Below are 26,599 nucleotides of genomic sequence, written 5' to 3'. Positions count from 1 at the left end.
AGGAACTCTCTCCTCCCTGTGCAGATAACCCACATCAAGGCTTGGTACAAACATTCACACAAAAGCCGACCACTGTTCTTCTTTGGAGGCCATTTTGGCTGATTGTGTCCACAGTAGAAATCCCTGTAATCCTGGCAGCAACTTTGCACAGATCCCTAACAATTCCTCTATTGATTCTGTACATTTTGCAGTAGGCAAACCTCCAGCACGTTTAGTTTAGAAATACAGCGTGGAAACAGGCCCTTCGGCCCATGGGGTCCGACGATCCCCGCACACTAACACTGCACCCACTAGGGACAATTTTTACATTTACCAAGCCAATTAACCTACAAACCTGTACATCTTTGGAGTGTGGGAGGAAACCGAAGATCTCGGAGAAAACCCACGGGGAGAAGGTACAAACTCCGTACATGTGGGAGGAAACCTATGCAGTCACGGAGAGAAACATAGAAAATAGGTGCAGGAGTCAACCATTCGGTCCTTCGAGCCAGCACCGCCATTCACTGATCATCCAAAATCAGTACCCCGTTCCTGCTTTCTCCCCTTATCCCTTGCTTCCGTTAGCCCTAAGGCCTAAATCTGACTCTCTCTTGAATACATTCAAGACCTGTACACACAGCATTTGGATTCCTGAGGCTGTTGATTCATGCACACTGCAAAATATGAAACAAGAAATGCAGCATCTACAGAGACACAATCACTGTTATTGAAGACCGAGTATTAATATGAAAAGAGGCAATCAGTTCAGATGAAAATAACTTGCCTGTAATGTTAACTATTTTTCTCTTGGCTGCTGCCTCATCTTGCTACTTTCACTTCTGAGCGACAAGGGAGGTAATCGCTGGAAAGTTCCCAGAGGGCAGATACTCAACAGAATCACTGCCTTCTCATAGATACATAGAGAATAGGTGCAGAAGTAGCCCTCCACTGCCTTCTGAGGCAGAGAATTCCACAAATCACAACTCTCTGGGTGAGTTCCTCATCTCCGTTCTAAATAGCCTACCCCTTACTCTTAAACTGTGGCCCCTGGTTCTGGACTCCCCCAACATCGGAACATGTTTCTTGCATCTAGCGTGTCCAATCCTTTAATAATTTTATATGGTTCTATCAGATCCCCTCTCATCCGTCTAAATTCCAGTGACTACAAGCCCAGTCGACACTTTATGACAGTCCCTCCATCCCAGGGATTAACCTCGTGAACCTACGCTGCACTCCCTCAATAGCAAGAATGTCCTTCCTCAAATTAGGAGACCAAAACTGCACACAATACTCCAGATGTGGTCTCACCAGGGCCCTGTACTCAAATCCTCTCATGAAGACCAACATGCCTGCTGTGCCTGCACGCTTACTTTCAGTGACTGATGTATAAGGACACCCAGGTCTCGTACTTCCCCTTTCCCTAATCTGATACATCTGCCCACTCAACCTATCCAAGTCACCCTGCATCCTCATAGCATCCTCTTCACACTGCCACCCAGCTTTGTGTCATCTGCAAATTTTACTTTTAATTCCTTCATCTAAAGGTCCCAGCACCGAGCCTTGCGGTACTCCACTAGTCACTGCCTGCCATTCTGAAAGGGACCCGTTAATTCCTATTTGTTTCCTGTCTGCCAACCAATTTTCTATCTATGTCAATACCCTACCCCCATACCATGTACTCTAATTTTGACCACTAATCTCCTGTGTGGGACCTCATATCTCCATACTCCCCTTTGTTCAACTGCAATGCTGACACTTATAATCTTACCTTCTCCCTCTCAAATTGCAGATTAAAACGTATCATATTATGGTCATTACCTCCTAATGGTTCCTTTACCTTGAGTTTCCTTTATTAAGTTTGGTTCATTACACAACACTAAATCCAGAATTGCCTTCTCCCTGGTAGGCTCCAGTACAAGCTGCTCCAAGAATCCATCTCGGAGGCAGTTTACCCACCCCCTGGGCCCACTGCACTCCAAAAATAATAGAACACAAAACACACACGCTGGTAACATCAACATTTAAGCTTTATTTCAAACCTTTACTTGTACAATAAGGACCAAACAATGGGAATAGAGTCTTTGCCACAATGATGGTGCTTATCAGCGGCCAAACAGCAAAAGCGAGAAGAAAATGTCAAGAGTATTAGATGTGTGCAAGGACAATAGCAGCAGCGGAGATACTGTACCGTACCACCCAGGCACTCACTGCTGCAGCCCGTTACTATAAAAAACCCATTTACAGACTCTTAAAAACTACACAAATTAACGTGTTCCTTGGTTTTCAGTAACGGCATACTTTTTCCTAAAAATCTCGCTTCTCATCTTACAATGTAGAAATGACAATTATTTTTTTGAAGAATAGTGCCTCAAACGTATGTTCTGTGACTTTAGTGTGGACGGATGCTTAAAGCTTTAAAACTCTTCAATGGGAAGTGGGAAGAGCACCACTGAATCTTAAAAGTGAAAGTGGCTGAAATCTCTTCAGGGCTATAACGCCTCTTCCCCTCCCGTACACAGAAACAAAACCAGTAATGGATGTTAGGAAGGATTTCATTAAAGAGCAAAAAGGATTAGCATGAACTTCAAGGCAAAGTTGCTGGTCCTGGTTGCAACTCAAGGGAATAATTGAGCTGTACGGGAAAAGCCAAAAGGGGAAGAGTAGGGGATAGAGAAAGCAAGTTCTGGGTAGGAGAAAGGGAAGAGATATTTGTGTGCTAAATCCCCTAAAATGGATTCTGGATTTTTCTCACCTTTAATTACAAAAATTATTTGGTTGTAAATTCCTGCTGAGTTTCCTGTTGTCACTGGTTGGGGAAAGGTACCTTTTGGAAGAATTGGACCCTTTCAGCCTTGCATCAACAGTCTTGGTCATTGTTCTCATGAAAGGACCCATTATTCTGGCAATCCATACTGCAGTGGAGGTCTTGATGTAAGACACCCACTAAAAGACCAGCGTCAGCCATCAAGTGGAGGCTGTGGCTAGAAATACTGTCTCCCCCCATAAAGCTGCAAGTCATCCAGTCTCACTGCGGGCACAGACATGTTCTTTCATTCTGGGGATGGAGAAAAGGGAAGGATTGAGACGCAGCATATGCTGGTCCTGGAGCGGACTAGTGCTTTCTTTGTGCAACAGAATCTATGTTGTTAAACATCCATCACAATGTCTGTCGAACACACGGCCACTCCAGGATCAGAGGCCGGTCACATTGATTCCACAAACCCCAGGCATGCATGGCACAGAGTGCAAACCATCAGTGGATTGAACAAGTTATTGGTTTTTCCCCTCCAAAGGTTGTCATTTATAATTCCATACAGGATTTCTGTTTAATCTAGATAGTACATGCACAATTTTAAAAATTTAATATTTAAAAAAGAAACAATTCACAAGTAAATAAGTTCGTTTTGGAAAGTACCAGTCCTGGTGCGACCAACAAATCACACTGGTCAGTAACAGGAGTATTTTGTTTAGGGTGGGAATGGTGAGATGAGGAAGGAGACCGTTGCGGGTCGTATCAAACATCACCTTTGAAACCAGATTCACGTTCATTAACTACTGGCACCCCAAACAAAAAAACACTTGTGTTGATAATGTGCCTTTATGTCCCTTTCAAAACGTTCTGAAGTGATTTACAGCCAAGAAAATATTTGAATATTTTTGAAGTGTAATCACTGTTGTGGGAATTGTAGCAGCAATTTGCTTTCGTCAATTTCCCACCCACTTGAGCACTTAATCAATGACCATTCAAACATTTAACGGTCACATTAAAGGCTTTTTAAATTACTATTTGTAGGGTTTATTCCTCACAAACTCAAGAATCGTCTCTGCAGATAGCAGTCTACGGCCATGTGAACCATACAAAACCTAATCCAAAGTCAATGAACATCCATCAGCAGCTGAGGTTGAATGGGACCCCAGGCTGGTTTCTCTCATCCTACATGTCACCACCCATTTGGAGCCAAGACTAATTGTGCAGTCCCTACTGCTGCCCCAATTAAGATGACCCTTAATTGCAGACAGTCCCAAAATCAAACCTGTAATCCCCATTCTTCTCCAAGCTGCACTAGGGAGTAGTTATAAGCAAAGCAAATGCACTTCAGATGATGTCGAGGGAATTCTATTTGACTCCTGACACAGACCAATTCACATTAAACCACACAAAGATAAGGAAACTAAAAAAAATACAATCACAGCAGCACAAACATCATATTAAAAATGATCTGTCCAACAAGTACACATGCACATAACATCCGAGTTCCTTGCACCGAGGAGGGTGTACAATTCTTTACAATCTGATGCATAACGTTTTAAGAGCATTTTCCCAACACAATTGTAAACCTGAACCAACCTCTCTGGGACTGTTGGGACCAGAGTAATCCCATCATTTTCCTGAAATCAATACATCAATTCTGTGCAAATGTGATATATTTGTACTGAAATTAATCAAATGTAGTTCCACATGTAAACGTATTTTTTTTTCTGTTTAGAAGGTTGAAGGGAAAGGTGGAGAAGATCAGACCCAGTTTAAATGAAGCTACTTCTAAAAGTCCACAAAACTCAATAAATGTCATTAATACCTTCCATTTTCAGATGCCAATTTCACCTACATCTGGGCATTAGTGCAGAGATTAAAACAATGATGTTATATACCAGTCATCTTCTAGAACTACTCTGAATTAAGTATAAACAACAATAGAATGTTAGATATTTTAAATGCTCGAGTGATTCTGAATAGTGTTTAAAAGGTTAAGTACAGGTCTGGATGCAGTTACAAACGAAAGCTAACAAGAGGCAATTGTAGCAGACAAACTGGTACAGAGGCAGTAAATCCCTTTGAAAAAGACATTTAGATGAGGGATAATGAGTAACAAGTGTTGAAAGTGGAGTTCCCTTTCTGAGCAACTTTAGAATTAATAACTTCTGCAAAAACCTTGATCAATAGACCAACATTACTTCATTTAAAACACACATCACTTCTTCATTTAAAACACATCTCTTGGTGTGCAAAATCCAGATACACCTCCCATGATTCCCCTTATCCTCTTTTACCAGTCTCGGCCAAACTCCCTGAAGTAGGAAGAGTTTAATTTGTTCTCAGAAGTATACCTAACGTTTCACCAGACATACCAGCCGCTCCTGTCTCAGACAGTGCATGTGGAGGAAGGAATAGACCAGACACATCCACTCCTAGTCCCACATCTGCTGGAGCCAGAGTTGATTAAACGTACTCCTGTCTTCACAAACAAGGAAGACACTCAACAGCCCCAAAGCCTTATTCTCACTGAAGGACCAGGTGAACAATTTAAAACATTCCTCAGAAATTAACAATATCAATGACAGTAAACTTTCGAGTCATTCCCCAGCACCCTGCGTCTCTGGGCTTCAGGTAATTATACCCTCTGCCTGACTCCCTTCACCAAACCACCCCCACCTTGACACATGAGGAAGCCAATCTCACCAAGTCACCTTTGAACCGAGTTTGTGCCTTTGGACTCCAATGACCAAACTTGGAACAAATACTGACCGCCCTGCCACTTACAACGTCCAAACAAACACATGGTTGCACTGTGCGCAGTCATTTGCCACTATGTGTGTGTGTGTGCACAACCTCCCATTTTGGTATTCAAATTTATAACCCACACAAAAGGCCATCAGCCTGACTCCACTCACTCACTTGCAATGAACAACCTTAATGGCTTCGTTCTAGTTTGCTCTTTCCTACACGTTAATGCGTTTACATCTAATTGCTGCCCTACCCCTGATCCTTCATTTCATAAAACTCTGCACAAACTCCACTTCTACATACAGCATCCATCCTGCCCGCCAACCACTGAGAACAACTCGACAAATCCTGGCCGGCTCGCTCAGACCCACTCCTCTTGCAATCACCAACAGAAGGCAGCGCTCCACAGCCTTGAAGATTATATTGCTTAGAAAACAGTTAATTGTATTGTTTTTTAAATCACTACGCATTATACAATAGTCAGTACTTCATCACCAAAGATTAAACTTGAAGAAATCTATAAGTTAAAACAATTTACAGTTCTTTTTAAAAACAAATTTTAACACCAAGACGGAAACAGAAGCTGCAAAGACTAAGAAAAATACCGCAGGTTTATTCAATAACAGGACTTGTTCTTAACACAAAGAAAATGATAGACAATGGCTATAAGCCATATCCAGATGTGATGAATCCCCCTCCTATCCTAGTTCCCCTCCAATCTACCTCTAAACACCTTGACTGTTGAGTAGAACCAGCCACGCGTCCATTCCAGAGGCCCGGCTTTAGTTGAACTACAGAGTAAACTGAGGAGGAGCAAAATGTGGAGGCAAGGAATTGCAGATGCTGGTTTACAAAAACAAAGACGCAAAGTGCTGGAGTAACTCAGCGGGTCAGGCAGCATCTCTGGAGAACACGTTTCGGGTCGGGACGGGACCCTTCTTCAGACTGATTGAAAGATTCAACCTGAGAGGGTCTGTTATTGTGACCATCGATCTCCTGCAGGGAACAGTGCCGAGACCCTTACTGTTTGCTGGGCACAGTAACATGTGAATGATGGAGACACCATTCACACAAAAAACTAAAAGTTGGTGGCGGTGTTGATAATGAGGAGAATGGTCTTGGGCGGCAGAGTGACATTGATCGGTAAGACAGGCAGAGCTACGACACGGTGTTTTATTCTGACAAGTGGTGAAGCATTTTGGGAGGACTAATAAGGGTGGGACAGTTCAGTAGGGCTCTGGTGAATATCGTGGAACAGAAGGATCTCGGTGCACAATTCTAATAGATCCCTGAAGGTGGCAGCACAGGTGGGTAAAGTAGTTAAGGCAGCATACGGGGTACTTGCCAGTTTTAGCTGGGCATGGAATACAAGAACATTGTGCAAACATTAGCCTGTAACTGGAGTGCTCTATGTGCAGTTCTGGTTGCCACACTGCAGGAAGGACAGGGATTGCACTGGAGGGGGTGCAGACCAGATTCACCAGCATGTCGCCTGGGTCAGAGTGGTTCAGTTATGAGGAGGGACTGGATGAGCTGCGTTTGTTTCCTCGGGTTTAGGCGGAGGCAGGGACTCACAAAGCGAACACTTGAATTGGCAAGGCACAGAAGGCCACAGTGCCGTGCTGAAAGGTGGGATTAGTGGGGGTGGCTACTCAATACCTAACATTGGTAGAGTGCGCAGAAGAGCCCGTTCCTGACTCAAACGATGAGTTGCTCCAGGGCACTTGATGGAAAGGGTAAGCTTCAAAATAATGACTTGCAAATATCTACCAACTTTAAAAAAGGTGTTGGTGGAGGAAGGAACTCACACAACATTTTAGCAGTGTTTAGAGAAGCACGTCAAGGTTGACTGCTGACAACTGGGATCAACACGGATGACTATTTGATGATAGTAGGGATATGTTGAGCCGAAGTGCCCATCTCCCTGTTGGGTGACTACAGCAATACATTAGCCTTCCCCACTGTGCAAAATACCAAAAAACATTTTCACTGTTTGGGACTTTTGCTCCTTTGTCTTAAGATTTATTTAGAGATGTTTTAAAAAGACGATGTGAAAGAACTGCTGCAGCACCTGTCAATGTGGCATTTAATGACGGGTACGATTAAGCTGTTTTCTGTTGGGGAGTAGGGGGGTTGAAGAAAGAGATTGGAAAGGTTGGGGAGAGGAGGGTGGAAACAAACAATATGTCACCATTTCCAAGGAAAAAGGGCACAATCAATCTCTGTGAACAGGGGAAGGTAGATCAAAGTTTCACATCAATGGTGTAGGAAAGAACTGCAGATGCTGGTTTAAACTGAAGATAGACACAAAATGCTGGAGTAACTCAGCGGGACAGGCAGCTCCTGTGGCCATTCTGTCCCAGACCAAAGCATCATTAGATGTTTCCTTCTCTCCAGAGATGCTGCCTGTCCCGCCGAGTTACTCCAACATTTTGTATCTATCTTCACATCAATGGCCTCTCTTCACCCGACCAGAGTATTTTCAGCATCTACACAGTTTGCTTTTACTACCTTCCCTTTAAGTTAGTGCTGCACTCAGGAAAGGCAGGGTGTAGATTATGGAAGGACAAAGCCATGCCCAGAGAACTTGGGGAAATTGCAAGAATTCAGTCGAATGGATAGCTGTAACTCCTGGGTAATAACGAGAGTTCAGGTCAAGATTAAATGTACTGGTTAGTAAAGTATTCCCATGCAGCCTCCTAGCAACTGACTAGTTAATGCCAACATTTGAACTTCCGCACGGCTCTCAGAAGTAGTTCATTTGATTCAATCCTCCTCGGGTTCAATTTCAGACCAAGTCTCCAAGAAAATAGGCCTCCACTTCAAATCTGACCTCTGCCTTGCAGCAACAAGGATGGAGGCAAGAACTAAAGGTAGATATGGGGTTCTGGGGAATGAGCCTGTGTATAGCTCTTGCTAAGAGTTAGCATGGATTTACAGGGGCTGAATAGCTATCTTCCATGGTGCAAGATTGTACAGGTCTATTGTAAGTGCACAAAAGGGCAAGGAATGATGAACAACTTCTGAACTCCATACCAAGCTGCATGGTAATGCATTGACTGGTACCGACAGAAACTATGCTGTTAAAACAATCTCTCGGGAAAGATAATGATTGGAGTTTCTTTAAAAAGTATCTTAGGCAACAGACCGCTAAGGCTTGAAGATTGCTGACATCAAGAACTTTTTAAACTTGAATGTTTTTTGTGTTTCTTTACCAACTCACTTTCCCTGCCTGGTCCATTCCAAATGTGCAAATTCAGTGTGTTCAAATTATTTATATTTGTGACTTTTGATTTATTTACAGGAGCATGGGACAAATAAGTCGAGACTAGATTTACAGCATGGCAAGGTTTAACAATATGAATGCGTGGCTTCAGAGCAGCGCAGGTTATTAGACTCCGGGAGAAGAGCAAAGTCCCTTCAAGAAAAGCACGATTCACAGCTGCTGCCCACGCAAGGGCCAGCTGCAGGTCGATCACATTTCTGGAGTGCAGGAGGAAAATGCAAAGACAAAAACCCGGGGGAAATAATTTGTAAAAAATTAAATATTCCCTTTCAGTCATTTGAGGACGTGGGGGAAAATATTTACCTTCCCACCATGGATGGGGTCGGGGTGCTTTTTAATTCCTTAAATCCATCTACTGTATCTGTCAAACCTCATGATTAGATGATGAATTCATGCTCACAACCAGTCTGCAATCCAGTGTTGGATTTACTGGTGGCTCCACTCAAGCTCATCTTATTCCAAAATAACGGGCATCTATTACGCAAGGGTACATGTGCAGCAGTTACATGGGTTTTGTTTTAAGGTAACAGGATGTAACATGGTTCCCCAGCCCCCGAAATAACTCAATAGGAACATCCCTTTTAAAGCACAAATCCTGTTAATGATGCTAAACCTCTTGTTTTTGTTAAATGTTAGTTTGAAACAAACATGAAGATAAGAAAGAAAGAATAAATTCACAAGCTCTGCTGTGCTAGAGTGGCAGACGGGTTTCCAGCAGGGATCGCAAGCTGCAGAGATCCGAGGGAGCTGAGGCTTTCAGTTAGTGATGTGCTGCAGAGAGGAGAGGTGTGGTCTGAGACGGGGGATTTGTACACTATGTCTGCTCCGTGGTCTGTCCTGGCCTTGGCGTTCTCACGGAACATCAGCTTGTGAGATTCAATCTGCAGATGAGGAAAAGGACATAATAACATTCACCCCGCAAACAGAATCCTTAGCACCACCATCCCGTAAATGCATTGCACATCCTGCCACACAGTCACCTTCACAAGGAAACTCCTGCCTTGTATACTTCTTGCTCACCACATTGGCTGTTGCAGACGAGATTTCCCAAGCTGGAGTTTGTGGGGCTGTGGGTATTTGAGCAGGGGCAGGGAGAGAGCAATCACTCAGGAACCCCAGGTGGAACGTCTATGAATGTCAGGTACGGACAAGATCAAGCTTCACTGTGTTACCATCTACAATCTGATCCTTGCTGCCAGAGCACACTGATGGAAGATGGACACCTATCATTGAGACACAGCACAGAAACAGGCCCTTGGGCCCAACTTTCCCATGCCGACCAAGATACTCCATCTACACTAGTTCCACTTGCCCGCATTTGGCCCATATACCCACCACCCTCTGGATTAAAAAGTTGCCCATCAGGTTCTTTGTAAACCTTTCCCTTCTCACCTTAAGTCTATGTCCTCTCACTTGATTGCCTAACTCTGGGTAAAATACTTTACCCAGGTGCATTCATAGATAGTGCATTCACCCCTATCTATTCCTACTCATTATCTTATTCTCCTCTATAAGATCACCTGTCACCCTCCAGCGCTCCAAGGAATAAAGGTCTTAGCCTCTTCACCTACTTTCAGTCTGAACGTACTCTCCCTATAGCTCAGGTCCTTGAACTTTTTAAGATTGGCAGCAACCTTGTCAATCTTCTCTGCACTATTAAATGCTGATACAAACTGACCTGTACACATTAGTCCCTTTCGGGTGTTTGTTGCAATCTCCCCACCACCACCCTTTCCCGATACACATCCATTTCTCCCACCAATCCCACTCCCCAGTCACCCTGCTCCCGTCCTCTGCTTCATACACTCCTCCCATCCAGAACGCCTCATTTGTTTTCCATCCCCCCTCGGGCTTTATGTTTCACCCCCTCCACTCCATGTATCTGACACCCTTTAGTCTCTTTTTCAACTAGCCTTCATTACTTACTCCAACCACCTGCCAATCTACCCCTCCCTCACCCCACCTGTATCCACCTATCACTCGCCAGGCATTGTCCAGCCCCCACCTCTCTATTTCAGCTTCTCCCCCCCCAGCTACAATCTGAAGGGTCCTGACCCGTAACATCACCTGTTCATTCCCTCCACAGATGCTGTCTGACCTGCTGAGTTCCTTCAGCACATGTATTTTATTCTAAACGTTCACTCCACAATCCTACAAATAAGGCAGATATTTCTTCCGCATCATCTAAATGATTCTGATGCAGCTCAAAATTACATTCATTCTAAATAAAGCTATTCCAATTAGTTTTGAATGAACACATTACTCTCTGTACTCTATATTTTCCTACTTTGTTCTTTCCCGATATTTCCGCCCAGTTTCCCTGCAGATACTGATTCTCAGTGGGGTAATTAAGCTAAACAGTGATGCCACACCCAGACCTTGTTCAGAGAGCAGTTCCTCCATGGCTAATCCAGCGTGTTTGACTCTCACAAAGGAGGTTCATGCTCTTTGTGCATCATGGCAGCACGTGTACACGATCATCAAGAGGAGAACACCCTCCTCAAACTCTGCCTCGCCCTTCTTAAACTGATTGGTGCAGAATTAGGCCGTTCGGCCCATCAAGTCTACTCCGCCATTCAATCATGGCTGATCTATCTCTCCCTCCCAACCCCATCCTCCTGCCTTCTCCCCATATCCCCTGACACCTGTATTAATCAAGAATCTATCTATCTCTGCCTTAAAAATATCCACTGACTTGGCCTCCACAGATGGGGTTTAGTTTAGTGTGAAGATGGAATCAGGCCCTTTGGCCCACCTTGTCCCAGCCGGCCTTCGATCGCCCGTTCACACCAGTTCCACTCCCTACACACCAGGGGCAATTTACAGAGGGCGAATGAACCTGCACGTCTTTGGGATGTGGGAGGAAACCGGAGCACCCGGAGTAAATCCACACGGTCACAGGGAGAACTCCACACAGACGGCACCCGAGGTCAGGATTGAGCCCGGGCCTCTGGCGCTGTGAGGCCGCGGCTCTACCAGCTGCACCACTGTGCTGCCTGGTATTAAAGTATTAAAGGAATGGGTCATGCATCCGTCAGCAGACCACATTTAGGGGTGCTCCTGCTTTACACAATCCCATGCCAAATTCAGTCTCTGCACTCACTATAACAGGATGAGAAGCGCCCCAACACTACATATGCTTTAACCCAAAAACGTCAGGCATGAGGCCTGCTGACTGGTACAGAATCCAATAATGCTGTCAACCTATGGTTACAATGAGTGGGCGTTGTGGCATTTGCAGCACTAAGCAGGTCTTGGAAATAATAAGAATGGAGGCTTTGATGGTATCTGAGCAAATGCTTCAAACAGGCCATTTATATTGTCTGCATCAAATGGGTCAGTAATTAGACACTTTTATTTAACCTTTAAAATAACAAATAAAGGTTACCCATTGCTCAGTTAACTGATGCCTATTTTATGTCACATTTTTCAATGGCCCATCTGATAGGTTTGGCATGGGTTAGACACGATAAAGGCTCCTGCATCTTACTGCATGATGGGTAAACAGTAAATTTTCCTCTACTCACCCCCCAGGAAGGACAACAGGGGAAAGATACATATCAAAGCCCCGTTTGCACCATCTAATTACACAAGCCCACACAAAGTAAAACCCCCTTTGTACTATTCCACCAATCCCACACTTTAGAAGGTGAACACGAAAGGTTATGTACAGAATAAAGCTCCCTTTACCCTGTTCAATCCGGTATTTGGATCAGGCACACCACAGATTAGAAGCAATGAAAGCTCTCTTTCTGTTATCATATAAACCAGGTTTTACGCGGCTTGCTACAGGAATAAAGAACTTTGTAAAGTCCCTTCAATTTTCTACCACTCCAACCCCAACTTCATTTTCATCCACTGTGTAAAAAGCCCCTGGCCTTTCAGACTGACATAATGTAGTGACTCTAACACAGACAGCTGTGTGGTGGGCTTGAAGTTGACAGAGTATCCACATCAATTGATAACCTACCTATTGAATACAATTCCCGGATGGAAGAGCAAAGCACGAGGTTCCCCAGCTGGTCAATATTTGTCGCGAGACCACACAGTCCTTACAGGCCAAGCTTTCACTTACATGTCTCCTGCATTTGTAACTCTTGGCTGTGAGTTTCGCCAGACCCGGCAGGTGGGTCCACCCCTACTCCATTTTGCTGTGTCCCACTCTCAGCTTGTCCCGTCAGATCCCCATTTTCGGGAGTCTGACTGATCGTTGCTGATTCTGATTCTTCTTCACCCTCATTCTAAAAATAAAATCATGGGGTGAGGCTACAATGGTGCATTGTTACAGGAGGGCATGAAATGAAATGCAAAATACACGCACAAGATTTTAACAAACCTAAAATGCCATGAGTAAAAAAAAATCAAATGCACCGATGGACTGAGATCAAAACTGGGAAACACACAAGTAGTGCTGGAGGAACTCAACAGGTCAAGCAGCATCTGTGGAGGGAAGAGACAGGCAACAATTCGTGCCGGGACCCTTCTTCAGACTGATTGTAGCCAGGGGAAAAGAGAGGAGGGGTGGGGAAAGGGGAGAAGAAACAAAGCGTGGTGTGGAAAAGAGGTGGGGTTTGGGGTCTGTCCTGCCCCCACCTCTGTCCCAGCTTTCTTTCCCCTACTACAATCAGTCTGAAGAAGGGTCCCGATCCGAATCGGAATTCAGCAGAAGGCAGGAATCCAGCAAAATATCCCATTATTTTAAAAATTCATGGACTATTTTGAGTGCACATTGTGGATTACGCGGGGCTTGATAATATTTGTGTGCCTGGAGACGCCATGGAGAGAGCCAACAGTGCAAAGAGCACGAAAGACAAGGAAATGAAAAGAGTTGTAACTAAGGAAAGCTAACCTTTCTGTGGCTAACCTAACTGTGGAATTGTTTGCCACAGAAGGCTGCGGAGGCCCAGTCGATGGATATATTTAAGGCAGACAGACAGATTCTTGATTAGTACGAGTGTCAGGGGTTATGGGGAGAAGGCAGGAGAATGGGGTTAGGTGGGAGAGATAGATCAGACATGATTGAATGGCGAAGACGATGGGCTGAATGGCCTAATTCTGCTCCTATTACTTATGACCTTTCATATTTTAGGATAACAGGATGAAGTGGGCCACGTGTTGTGCAATGGGGAAGAGAAATTAATCATATGGTAGGAAATAATGTTAATACTCATTGTTCTAACATAGCACATGCAACATGAAGAAGGAATGTGCAGTCAAGCTATTGCAGCTGAGGAAGAGCTAGCTCAGTAAAGCTTTGGCAATAGAGACACGAGACATTTGTGATGGAGGAAGGTTAGAATCCATCACGCAAAGTAAAAACATCTTTCAGGAATATAAAGCCAGATTGAAAGACTTATGTATGTGAGCACAAGATATGTGAATGAATAGGGTGGGCCTCTCATCTTCAGTCCTCCAGTGCATTTTCGTTCCTCATCATCATCTCAACATTGTAAAGAAACAATAAAACAAGTCACAAACAAGATCACAATTGAAGGCACATTCTGCGCTGTAACTCCTGAAGTGAAATTAGTGGCACAGATTTGTGCAGAAATATAGAAGAAGGTCACATTGAATGCAATTAAATAAATATAACTTAGCACATGAAGATGGTAATATTCCTGAATGCAGAAATAATATTGAGAAGCCAAATATGCATTAAAATATTGTACAACGTCTAATGACTGCTTCAATGTTTTATTCATTTTGAATTATTTCTTGCGTAGGTTTGACTCTATGTTTGCATCTAGAGTCCTCAGGAACCACTGCAGCTATTTGGTTGTGAGGGTTTTAATACCTAAATCCAGTAGGTTCTCAGCCACCCAAGTGTCTCACCATTCAGTGTCCCTGGATGGTAATCAGTGGCAGAAATAATGAATGAGTGTTCTCCAATTTAATCCAGGGTTCTGAGGCCAATTATATTTCTGACTAAATAGACCTAAGACGATGAGTATCAATCAACAAGGGATGCAAATTAAACCGAGAGGTCATCATTCCAGTTTCTGAACTTTTTTAGTTTAGTTTACAGATACAGCATGGGAAACTGGCCCTTCGGACCACCGAGTCCTCACCGACCATGGATCAAAGGTAGACACAAAATGCTGGAGTAACTCAGCGGGTCAGGCAGCATCTCGGGAGAGAAGGAATGGGTGACGTTTCGGGCCGAGACCCTTCTTCAGACTGATGTCAGGGGAGGGGGCGGGACAAAGATCCCACCATGGATCACCTGCCCACACCAATTCTATGTTGTCCCACTTTCACATCCTCTCCCTACGCACCAGGAACAATTTACCGAGGCCAATTTAGCCTACAAACCCGCACGTCTTTGGAGTGTGGGAGGAAGCCCACGCGGTCACAGGGAGAACGTGCAAACTCCACACAGCAGCTTCCCAGGTCAGGATCGAACTTGGGTCACTGGCGCTGTGAGGCAACGGCTCTACCTGCTGCACCACTGTGTCGTCCTTTAACAGGCAACTGTTACAAGCAGTATGGCTGCCCAATGAACAAACAGGGAAAGGCGACCAAAGACCTGATTTCTCTTATGATTCAGTCTTGTAGGTCAGGCCGGTGGCAACCACCTGATACCACCATGACACAAATAAAATAAAATTATTACCTTTTTATAAATCAAATTAGACCAGGGCTAGGTCGGTATTAGTTTGGCAATTTAGTTTATGGTGGTGCCTCTGATGAATGCAGTAATTAGTGAATTATCCAACAGCCACATAACCCACGGCCTCATACGGCCCAAGATGTAACATGGTCACAAAATAGGTCAATGAGAATCTACAGTGAGAAGCACAAGATGACAATGAAGTGACTGAAGTGGGTGGGGCCCTGCCAGAAGGTGATGGAATTTGGACAAAACATCAGGCAGGATGCAGGTAGACGCAACAACATCCCACACTTTCATAACTTCATAGATTTCTGAAGTTTAGAGATACAGCTTGGGAAGCAGTCCCTTCGGACCACCAAGTCCACGCCGACCATGGATCACCTGCCCACACCAATTCTATGTTGTCCCACTTTCACATCCACTCCCTACACACCAGGAACAATTTACAGAGGCCAATTAGCCTACGAACCCGCACGTCCTTCATAGGCGTAGTTCATAGATAGAACTTCATAGGTTCTAAGAGCACAATTAAGCCTTTCAGCCCATCAAGTCCACTCCACCATTCAATCATGACTGAATTATCTTTCCCTCTAATCCCCATTCTCCTGCCTTCTCCCCATAACTCCTGACACCCGCACTAATCAAGAACCTGTCAATCTCCACCTTAAAAATATCCATTGATTTGGCCTCTACAGCCTTCTGTGGCAATGAATTCCACAGATTTGTAACGTCGGCCAAGGCTGTGTCTTTATTTTAAAAGAAATTAAACAGTGGGTTCTTGAGCAAGCGATTACAGGAATTAATATGACATGGGGATGGGACACGTATGTAAACAGCAGAGTGGAATTTACCACTTGCAACCTGCAGTACTGAGGATGTCGTACCCATTCTCTAGACACTTGATCATCTGCAGCTCCAAATGCCAGGCCACCCTCCACTATTGTACACAACTGGGTGTTCTACCTGTTTCAGCGTTGTTTAGGAATGGGAGCAGTCAACTGAACTAATGTATGTGCAAATCCAGCCCTATCTTCACTCAACATCTACAAACGTCAGAACAGAAAGGGTCTAAGAATGCGTGGGTGGGCTGGAGGTCATCAATAATTGGAAGCAGACTAGTTGCAAGGACTGCAAGCCTAGAGGGGAACAAAGGTAAACACAAATTCTGAAGATGAACAGGCAACTATTTTTTTTGCGGCATTTTCCCAAAGCAATTCAACCATGCAACCGACTGATAGTTATTTAGCAACAGAGCTGACACAGTTTACTCGGGCTTGTTGCCTCTACCTCACCTTCACGTTGCCTCCTCCTGGGGTATGGTTGAGGTTGTCCAAGGACCCAATTTTGGATTTGGCTTTGTTTTTGTTATCAGTTTTGCCGCTCTCAATCTTCACATCACCACTGCCTAAAAACACGTGTAAAATAAGAATATTACATACAAAATTACTTACTACATGATATGATTAAATTCACAGGATGGTGGTGGGGGGAGTTAAAAGCTTCAAATTCCTGGGCATGTATATCTCTGAAGACTCAAGTTCTAGTCTCCAATTGGAGGCGTGGGTTTGAATCCCACTTTTGACACCATGTTGTTAAATCAGACCCGTACACAGAAGTAACAACTCATAGTTTTTATTGTAACACAAGCGGAGGAAACATTACGTGCGATTGTCTCCGTGATCAGCATCAAGTCTCCCTGTGAGACGGTGGAAGGCTGTCTACATAGTCCAGGTAGGGATGAAGATCCGGACTGGACCACATGTGGAATGTGCAGCATGCATAATAAGTGTGGTGATAGATATAGTGAAGGCGATCTAATATGGTTAATCTACAGACCCAACACATTGACGCAATCATGAAGAAAGGCTGTCAACGCCTCTATTTCCTTAGACGATTGAGAATGTTGGTATGTCAATGAGTATTCTCTAGAACTTCTACAGTTGTATGGTAGAGAGAATATTGACTGATTGCATCACGGCCTGGTTCGGCAAGACAGCAAGACAATGATCCCAAACATACTGCTAAAGCAACAAAGGAGTTTTTCAAAGCTAAAAAATGGTCAATTCTTGAGTGGCGAAGTCAATCACCCGATCTGAACCCAATTGAGCATGCCTTTTATATGCTGAAGGGAAAACTGAAGGGGACTAGCCCCCAAAACAAGCATAAGCTAAAGATGGCTACAATACAGGCCTGGCAGGCTTGTATACACTGGAATTTAGGATGAGAGGAGATCTTATCGAAACGTATAAGATTATTAAGGGGTTGGACACGTTAGAGGCAGGAAACATGTTCCCAATGTTGGGGGAGTCCAGAACAAGGGGCCACAGTTTAAGAATAAGGGGTAGGCCATTTAGAACTGAGATGAGGAAAAACTTTTTCAGTCAGAGAGTTGTGAATCTGTGGAATTCTCTGCCTCAAAAGGCAGTGGAGGCCAATTCTCTGAATGCATTCAAGAGAGAGCTGGATAGAGCTCTTAAGGATAGCGGAGTCAGGGGGTATGGGGAGAAGGCAGGAACGGGGTACTGATTGAGAATGATTAGCCATGATCACATTGAATGGCGGTGTTGGCTCGAAGGGCCGAATGGCCTCCTCCTGCACCTATTGTCTATTGTCTATCACCAGAGAAGACACCCAGCAACTGGTGAAGCACCAAAGGAGTTTTCAAAGCTAAAAACGGTCAAATACCCAATCTGAACCCAATTGAGCATGCCTTTTATATGCTGAACAGAAAACTGAAGGGGACTAGACCCCTAAACAAGCAGAAGCTAAAGATGGCTGCAATACAGGCCTGGCAGAGCATCACCAGAGAAGACACCCAGCAACTGGCGATGTCCATGAATCGCAGACTTCAAGCAGTCATTGCATGCAATGGATATGCAACAAAATAATAAACATGACTGCTTTCATTTACATGATATTGCTGTGTCCCAAACATTATGGTGCCCTGAAATGGGGGGCCTATGTATAAACACTGCTGTAATTTCTATATGGTGAAACCAAAATGTGTAAAAATGGCCTTTATTAAAATCTGACCATGTGCAGTTTAACCACGTGATTTTTTTCTATTACAAATCTCAAATTGTGGAGTACAGAGGCAAATAAATAAATGATGGGTCTTTGTCCCAAACATTATGGAGGGCACTGTATGGGCCAAAAGCAGGCAGGTGGGAATAGTGTAGATGGGGCATGTTCATCGATATGGGCAAGTTGGGCTGAAGAGCCTGTTTCCACGCTGTATGACTCTAAAAAAAAGTGCAAGCGGTGAAACGTGGTAGATTGGGAGATCAGAAACTCATCCCTAACATATGAATCATTCACGTGTCAGGTGACCGTGGGGAACGAGCTATTCATGAAACGTGCTTTCAAGCTTTCATACCTTCAGCCCAACAGGAGAGGGGAGGGGAGAGAATGACTTGGGTGGGAGTAGTCGTTGAACGTGTTGGCTGCTTTCCCGAGACAAAGTGGTGTGGAGGGAGTTGATGGGAAAGTTTCTTGGAGTCTTGGGCAGAATAGTTGCCATACCAGCTTGATGCATCCTGAGAAGACTCTTTCTAAGGTGCATCTGTGGAAAATGGTTAGCATCATTAAAGACATGCCCAATCTCCTAAGCCTTCTGAGAAGTAGAGGTGTGCTTTCTAATCTGGATGGATTCAGGCACATGATATTTGTACCAAGGAACTTGAAGCTCTTGACCATCTCCATTGACGTAATCTGCATTTTAGATGAGATCATAACTCCAGGCTGTTTTGTCTATGGGCTTAGGAACATGTTAAGGATCCTAGGGCTTTGTTCAAAGATGACCAGAGAATTCTGTGTTCTGACTGACTTTCGTTCCACAACTGTGCTCACGATAACATATTAAAATATCATATAATAATATAACATATTAAAAGTCATCATCTCACAATGTAATGTTATTGTTCTTAAAGATATTGGCTGCCTAAATGCAATTTTCAACTTTCAAGTTCAGGGTTCTGTTGAATTTGTTGGCAATACCTGCTTTGTGTTTCAGATTGGTCTTGGACCCACATTTTGATGCTGCACGACTCGTCTCCACCTTCGTTTTTAGAATTTGCACCTACGATTACAAAGATTAAAACACCCAAAAGTTTATCATTGCTTCAATAATTTTAAGGCGAATGGGAATTGCATCTGCAACTGGACCTTCATTAAGGTAGACGAAATATTACTTTGCTTAAAATGAAAGATTCAGATTTCCAACTAAGCCAGATAACCAGCCCAAAGCGATACATGTAACCACTAGACCCTTTAGGAACGACGAGGTTTATACACACACACACACAGACTTTCTAATTGGGTGGCACGGTGGCGTTGTGGTAAAGTTGCTGCCTTACAGCGGCAGAGACCCAGGTTTGGCCCTGACTACGGGTGCTGCCTGTACGGAGTTTGTACGTTCTCCGCGTGACCATGTGGGTTTTTCCTGGGTGCTTCGGTTTCCTCCCACACCTCCAAAGATGTAACGGTGCGCAGGCTAATTGGCTTTGGTAATGATTGCAAATTTTCTCTCGTGTGCAGCATAGTGCTAGTGCATGGGATGATCGCTGTTCAGCGAGTACTCGGTGGGCCGAAGGGCCTGTTTCCGCATTGTATCTCTAAACTAAACACACAGTTCTCCTACCACATGATCGTTGTGTTCCTAAGAAACCTTGTGTTAGAAAATAGCGTGATTAAAACAACTATGTCAATGGGGAAAAGGGGGTTAGGGGCTAGAGAGTTTACATTTGCAATAACAAAGTTATTTTTCTTTGCAGGATTTTTAAAAATAACGGTCTTTTTACTACTGTAAGTTTCATCTTGCAACTGCAACCTTAAAATACTAAAGGCTGTTTGTTTTAGAGTTTCATTGCATAAGTGTCATTAGGCCTGATTGCTTGTTAAATTCAAAAGCCTCCTGCGGTGAAAGTCGTGGCTGTGTCTATAAAAGACAATTGTGTCTGATTACTGTGGGTAGTCGATGTGTTTTTCACCCCAAGGCAGCTTCTTTAAAACATAGAACAGTAGAGCACAGGAATAGGCCCTATGGACCATGATGTCCGTGTCGATGCCAAAACCATCTCTTCACTGCCATATCCCTCCATTCCCTGCACATTATTGTCTGTTTTTTATGTGTATATACGTGTGTGTGTGTATGTGTGTGTGTGTGTATGTGTATAAAAAATCATAAAGTCATACAATGTGGAAACAGGCCCTTTGGCCCAACATGCCCACACCGGCCAACATGTCCCACCTGCCTACGTTTGGCCCATATCCCTCCAAACCTGTCCTATCTATGTACCTGTCTTAACTGTTTCTTAAACTTAGTGATAGTCCCAGCCTCAACGACTTCCTCTGGCAGCTTGTTCCTTACATCCACCACCCTTTGTGTGGAAAAAGGCACCCCTCAGATTCCTATTAATTCTTTTTCCCTTCACCTTAAACCTATATATATATATATATATATAAAGAATATATTTATAAAATAATGTTCAGTGTGTGTGTGTATATATACACACGTACACACCTTTATTTTCTCATTGATTATATTGTTTAGAGTACTACGTTTACAGTACTACGTTTGTGCTGCTGCATGTAAGAATTTCATTGTTTTGTTTGGGGCATATATGACAATCAAACTCTCTTGACATTCGTATGTCTATCTAAAAGCATGTCAAAAGCCTCTATCGTATCTGTTTCCATCTACTCCACTGGCAGTATGTTCAAGTCACCCACCACTCTATGTGTTTAAATTAAAATCTTTCCCGATACATCTCTTTTAAACTTTCCCTTTTCTTAAACTGTGCCTTCTAGCATTTGGCATTTCTACCCTGTGAAAAAGATTCCAACTGTCTTCTACAGCTATCTTCTCCAGCTCATTTAGCTAATACTCTCTAATCAACACAGCATTCTGGTGAACTACTTCTGCACCCTTCAAAGCCTTCACATCCTTCCTGTAATGGGCAACCAGAACTGTGCCTAATTCTCAAATTGCAGCCGAACCAAAGTTCTATCAAGCTGCAACATGACTTCCTGACTCTTATACTCAATGTCCCGACCAATAAAGGCAAGCATACCATATGCTTTTTTGTTTAACCACTCTTATCTACTTGTATGATCACTTTCAGGGATTTATGCACTTGGACTCCAAGATCCCTCTATACATCAAAGATAGACACAAAATGCTGGAGTAACTCAGCGGGTCAGGCAGCATCTCTGGAGAGAAGGAATGGGTGACGTTTCTGCTCTCCCTCTAGACATCAATGCTGTTAAGGGTTTTGCCATTAATTCTACGATAGACACAAAAAGCTGGAATAATGGTCAGACAGCATCTCTGGAGAAAAGGAATAGGTGACATTTTGGATCGAAACCCTCCTTCAGACCATTAATTCTGCTTGCCAATCTCTAAAGTAACTTCTAAGTAGTTCTTTAGTTCCTGATTGAAATCATGTTATCACCAATTAGGCCCGAGTAATGCAGATGGTTGGACAGTCTCTAATTGTTTTCTCTGGAATGCCAGAGGTTGAGGGGAGACCTGATAGAAGTATATAAAATGATGATAGGCATAGATAAGCTAAACAATCAGGAGCTTTTTTCCCCAAGGGTGGAAATATCAAAGACTAGAGGGCATAGCTTTAGGGTGCGAGGGACAAAGTTTAATGGAGATGTGCCGCTTAAGTTTTGTTTTTATACACAGAGGGTGGTGAATGCCTGCAACATGCTGCCGAGGATGGTGGTGGAGGCAAATACGATAGTGGCATTTAAGAGACCTTTGGATAGGCAAGGACCCAAACAGTCTTTCCAGGTGAGGCTGAGACTCACTTGCACCTCCTCCAACCTCATCTATTGTATCCACTGTTCCAGGTGTCAACTTCTCTACATCGGCGAGACCAAGCGCAGGCTTGGCGATCATTTCGCTGAACACCTCCGCTCAGTCCGTCTTAACCAACCTGATCTCCCGGTGGCTCAGCACTTCAACTCCCCCTCCCATTCCCGATCTGACCTTTCTGTCCTGGGCCTCCTCCATTGTCAGAGTGAGACCCAGCGCAAATTGAAGGAACAGTACCTCATATTTTGCTTGGGTAGCTTGCACCCCAGCGGTATGAACATTGACTTCTCTAACTTCAGATAGCCCTTCCCCCTTCCCAGTTCACTCACTAGTCTCACTGTCTCCGACTACATTCTATCTTTGTCCTGCCCTCTCCCCTGACATAAGTCTGAAGAGGGGTCTCGAGCCGAAACGTCACCCATTCAATAGACAATAGGTGCAGGAATAGGCCATTCGGCCCTTCGAGCCAGCACCGCTCCCGAGATGCTGCCACTGAGTTACTCCAGCATTTTGTGTCTACCTTTTTGATAGGCACATGAATATGCATGGAATAGAAGGATATGGATTATTTGCAGGCAGATGAGAGATGGCCTTGGCATCATGTTCAGCCTGATTAATTGTAATTAATTGCAGATAATAAATTATCATACATAATAGCTGGTTATGCTTTGTATAGGTGCTACATTTCCCATGATTACTAATAGACTAAATAAGCTCCACGTTAGCAATGCACGGAAGGTTAATGTAAAGGGAATGGAAAAGGCAATACTCACATTGCCGCCACCAGGAATATGCTTGATATTGTCCTTCGAGCCACACTTGGACTGCACATGACTGTAGTCAACTTTTTTGTTCATAATCTGGACCTAAGACACATTGGGACAAATCGATTCTGGATCAGTTTTCTTTTTAATAAATAATTTCAAGGCATTGTTGAGACTTTTCTGTTACATTTGTCACAAAGTTCAAGATCAATTATCCTCGAGAAGAGGAAAACCGTTCAAATAAGTAGACATTATGTTGCTTGACAGCTCTCCTAATGTAGGACGTGGTGATAATTATGTTCAGGGACAAAATCCTAATGCCTTTGTAAGGGCCAGAACAAAAATGGAAATAACACTATATTGTTGCAGCATAGGTTTATTCAAAATGCAATCACTGCTTTGCCACATCCAGTTTGGCGATTGCCTCCTGGTTCAGGTTTATAGATGGCCACACCAACCTGAAGATAGACACAAAGTGCTGGAGTAACACAGCGGGACAGGCAGCATATCTGGAGAGAAGGAATGGGTGACGTTTCGGGTCGAGCTCCTTCACCCAAAATGCCATCCATTTCTTCTTTCCACAGATGCTGCCTGTCCCGCTGAGTTACTCCAGCATTTTGTGTCTATCTTCAGTTTAAACCAGCATCTGCAGTTCATTCCTACACACACCAGCCTGGCCATGCACGCAATGTACTCCTGCCATCGGGAAGAAGGTATAGGAGTTTGAAAACTGTAACATCCAGGTTCAGAAGCAGTTTCTTCCCTACAACCATCATGCAAATCAGTGTTTAATAAGACTACAATCTCCAAATAGGCTCTGGACTTTCTTGACTTGGGGGCCTTATTTTTGACTTTGCAGTATTATTGTTTACTTATATGTCTGTTTATTTACCTATGAATACAGAACTTTTTTTAGTTGTTTGTTACAGGTTTTACAGAGCACTATGTTTACATATCTGTTGTGCTGCTGCACATAAGAATTTCATTGTATTCTTTGGGGACAATAGACAATAGGTGCAGGAGTAGGCCATTCGGCCCTTCGAGCCAGCACCACCATTCAATGTGATCATGGCTGATCATTCTCAATCAGTACCCCGTTCCTGCCTTCTCCCCATACCCCCTGACTCCGCTATCCTTAAGAGCTCTATCTAGCTCTCTCTTGCATGCATTCAGAGAATTGGCCTCCACTGTCTTCTGAGGCAGAGAATTTCACAGATTCACAACTCTCTGACTGAAAATGTTTTTCCTCATCTCAGTTCTAAATGGCCTACCCCTTATTCTTAAACTGTGGCCCCTGGTCCTTGACTCCCCCAACATTGGGAACATGTTTCCTGCCTCTAACGTGTCCAACCCCTTAATAATCTTATACGTTTCGATAAGATCTCCTCTCATCCTTCTAATGATGATGGGACATATGACAATAAAATCTTGACTTCACAAGATCATAAGTGACAGGAGCAGAAGTAGGCCATTCGGCCCTTCGTCTACTCCGCCATTCAATCATGGCTGATCTATCTCTCCCTCCTAACCTCATTCTCCTGCCTTCTCCCCATAACCTCTGACATCCATATTAATCAAGAATCTATCTATCTCTGCCTTAAAAATATCCACTGACGGCCTCCACAGCCTTCTGTGGCAAAGAATTCCACAGATTCACCACCCTCCGACTAAAGAAGTTCACAAGTTATAGGAGAAGAATTAGGCCATTCGGCCTATCGAGTCTACTTCACCATTCAATCATGGCTGATCTGTGCCTCCTAATCCCATTTTCCTACCTTCTCCCCATAACCCTTGACACTCGTTCTAATCAAGAATTTGTCTATCTCTGCCTTAAAAATATCCACTGACTTGGCTTCCATAGCCCTCTGTGGCAATGAGTTCCACAGATTAACTACCCTCTGAGTAAAGAAGTTCCTCCTTGCCTCCTTTCTAAAAGAGAGCCCTTTAATTCTGAGGCTATGACCTCTGGTCATAGACTCTCCCACCAGTGGAAACATCCTTTCCACTTCCACTCTATCTGTGCCTTTCATTATTCTGTGAGTTTTAATGAGGTCCCCGCTCAACCTTCTAAACCCCAATGCTGTCGCAACGCTCATCATGTGCAAATCATTCTTATAAACCTCCTCTGGACCCTCTCCAGGGCCAGCACATCCTTCTTCAGATATGGGACCCAAATTTGCTCACAGTACACCAAATGATGCCTGACCAGCGCCTTATAGAGCTTCAGATTCCTCCTCATCTCCTTCCTAAAAGACATCCTTTAATTCTGAGGCTATAACCTCTAGTCCTAGACTCTCCCACTAATGGAAACATCCTCTCCACCACTCTATCCAAGCCTTTCACTACTCTATACATTTCAATGAGGTCCCCCCTCATTCTTCTAAACTCCAGCGACTACAAGCCAGTGCTGTCAAACGCTCATCATATGTTAACCTAATTCCTGGGATCATTCTTGTAAACCTCCTCTGGACCCTCTCCAGAACCAGCACATCCTTCCTCAGATATGGTGCCAAAATTGCTCACAATATGTCAACATCCCCATTTTGTACACAAGCCCTCGCAAAATAAATACTAGCATTGTATTTGCTTTCTTTACTACCGATTTGACTTGGAGATTAACTTTTTGGGAATCTTGCACCAGCACTCCCAAGTCCCTTTGCACCTTTGATTTCTCTCCCCATTTAGAAAATAGTCTACGCCTTTATTACTACTACCAAAATGCATGACTCCACACTTTGCTCCACTATATTCCATCTGCCACTTTGCTGCCCACTCTCCCAACCTGTCCAAGTCCTTCTGGAGAGTCCCTGCTTTCTCTACACTACCTGCCCCTCCACCTATTTTTGTATCATCCGCAAACTTGGCCACAAAGCCTTCAATCCTTTCATCCAAATCATTAATATACAATAATCAATATAATTGAATCCTTGGCTCCCATTTGGGATTGCCTCTGAATTATCTACATTTAGGGATGCCTTGTCTAGCTGTGTCAGGCTCCACACTTACATAGCTGCATTCATACCAATATGAACATAAAATCCTTCTCCCAAAGCAATTCTCATCTCTTTTATCTATGATGTCTTGCAGTAACAGATGCGGTTCAGGTGATTTGTTTACTTTTGTTAGCTTGAAGCAAATATCAAGGCTAGAGTCATATGTGCAAACACTGCACTTGGCAAAAGGGTAGCCCTGTACATTGTGGAATGGCACAAACAGACCGCACCAAAAGAAAGGTGTCCAAACTGAGTGTGAAGATAAGGAGAGACTGTGATTCACTTGTCCTTTGGATGAGTGGACCAATGCTGGAGATGGCTTTAATTTGAAGAAAGAAGGTTGGCTTGTTTATCTGCTGTGATGTATCTAGAATGCCATGGCAACCTTTGGCCAGATCAATAAACTTAGCCAATGTCCAAGACAACATTTCTCACTTGACCAATACCAATGGCATGCATCGCATTTTTGTTTGCCAACATGACATCTATTCTGGACAATGCAGTAGCATTGCAGATGTTTCATAGCCCCAGCAACCCAGGTTCAACCTGATCTCTGATGCTCTCGGCGGAGTTTCTACTTTCCCCTGTAACTATGTAGGTATCCACCTTGTGCCATTTCCTCCCACATTCTAACAGTG

General features: G+C 43.8%; 1 protein-coding gene across 15 annotated transcripts in view; it reads right to left on the bottom strand.

Annotated features, from left to right (window-relative positions):
• Positions 1-1,994: 1,994 nt before the first annotated feature.
• Positions 1,995-26,599, bottom strand: part of LOC144592969 (uncharacterized) — a 253,430-nt gene continuing 228,825 nt past the window's right edge. For 14 of the 15 annotated variants that reach the window (XM_078398358.1, XM_078398359.1, XM_078398361.1 and 11 more), the window contains 4 exons: positions 22,978-23,070; positions 19,378-19,459; positions 16,674-16,786; positions 1,995-9,649 (listed from right to left, as the gene is read on the bottom strand). In XM_078398358.1, coding sequence (XP_078254484.1) covers positions 9,443-9,649; positions 16,674-16,786; positions 19,378-19,459; positions 22,978-23,070 — 495 coding nt within the window. In that variant the 3' untranslated portion in view covers positions 1,995-9,442. Of the gene's footprint in view, positions 9,650-12,843; positions 13,010-16,673; positions 16,787-19,377; positions 19,460-22,977; positions 23,071-26,599 lie in introns of all 15 variants that reach the window. The other variant, XM_078398356.1, reaches the window with a different exon arrangement.

The sequence above is a fragment of the Rhinoraja longicauda genome, chromosome 4 (assembly GCF_053455715.1).
Source record: "Rhinoraja longicauda isolate Sanriku21f chromosome 4, sRhiLon1.1, whole genome shotgun sequence".
Taxonomy (NCBI): Eukaryota; Metazoa; Chordata; class Chondrichthyes; order Rajiformes; family Arhynchobatidae; genus Rhinoraja; species Rhinoraja longicauda.
The sequence above is the reverse complement of the archived record's forward strand: the minus strand, read 5'-3'. Positions and strand labels throughout refer to the sequence as shown.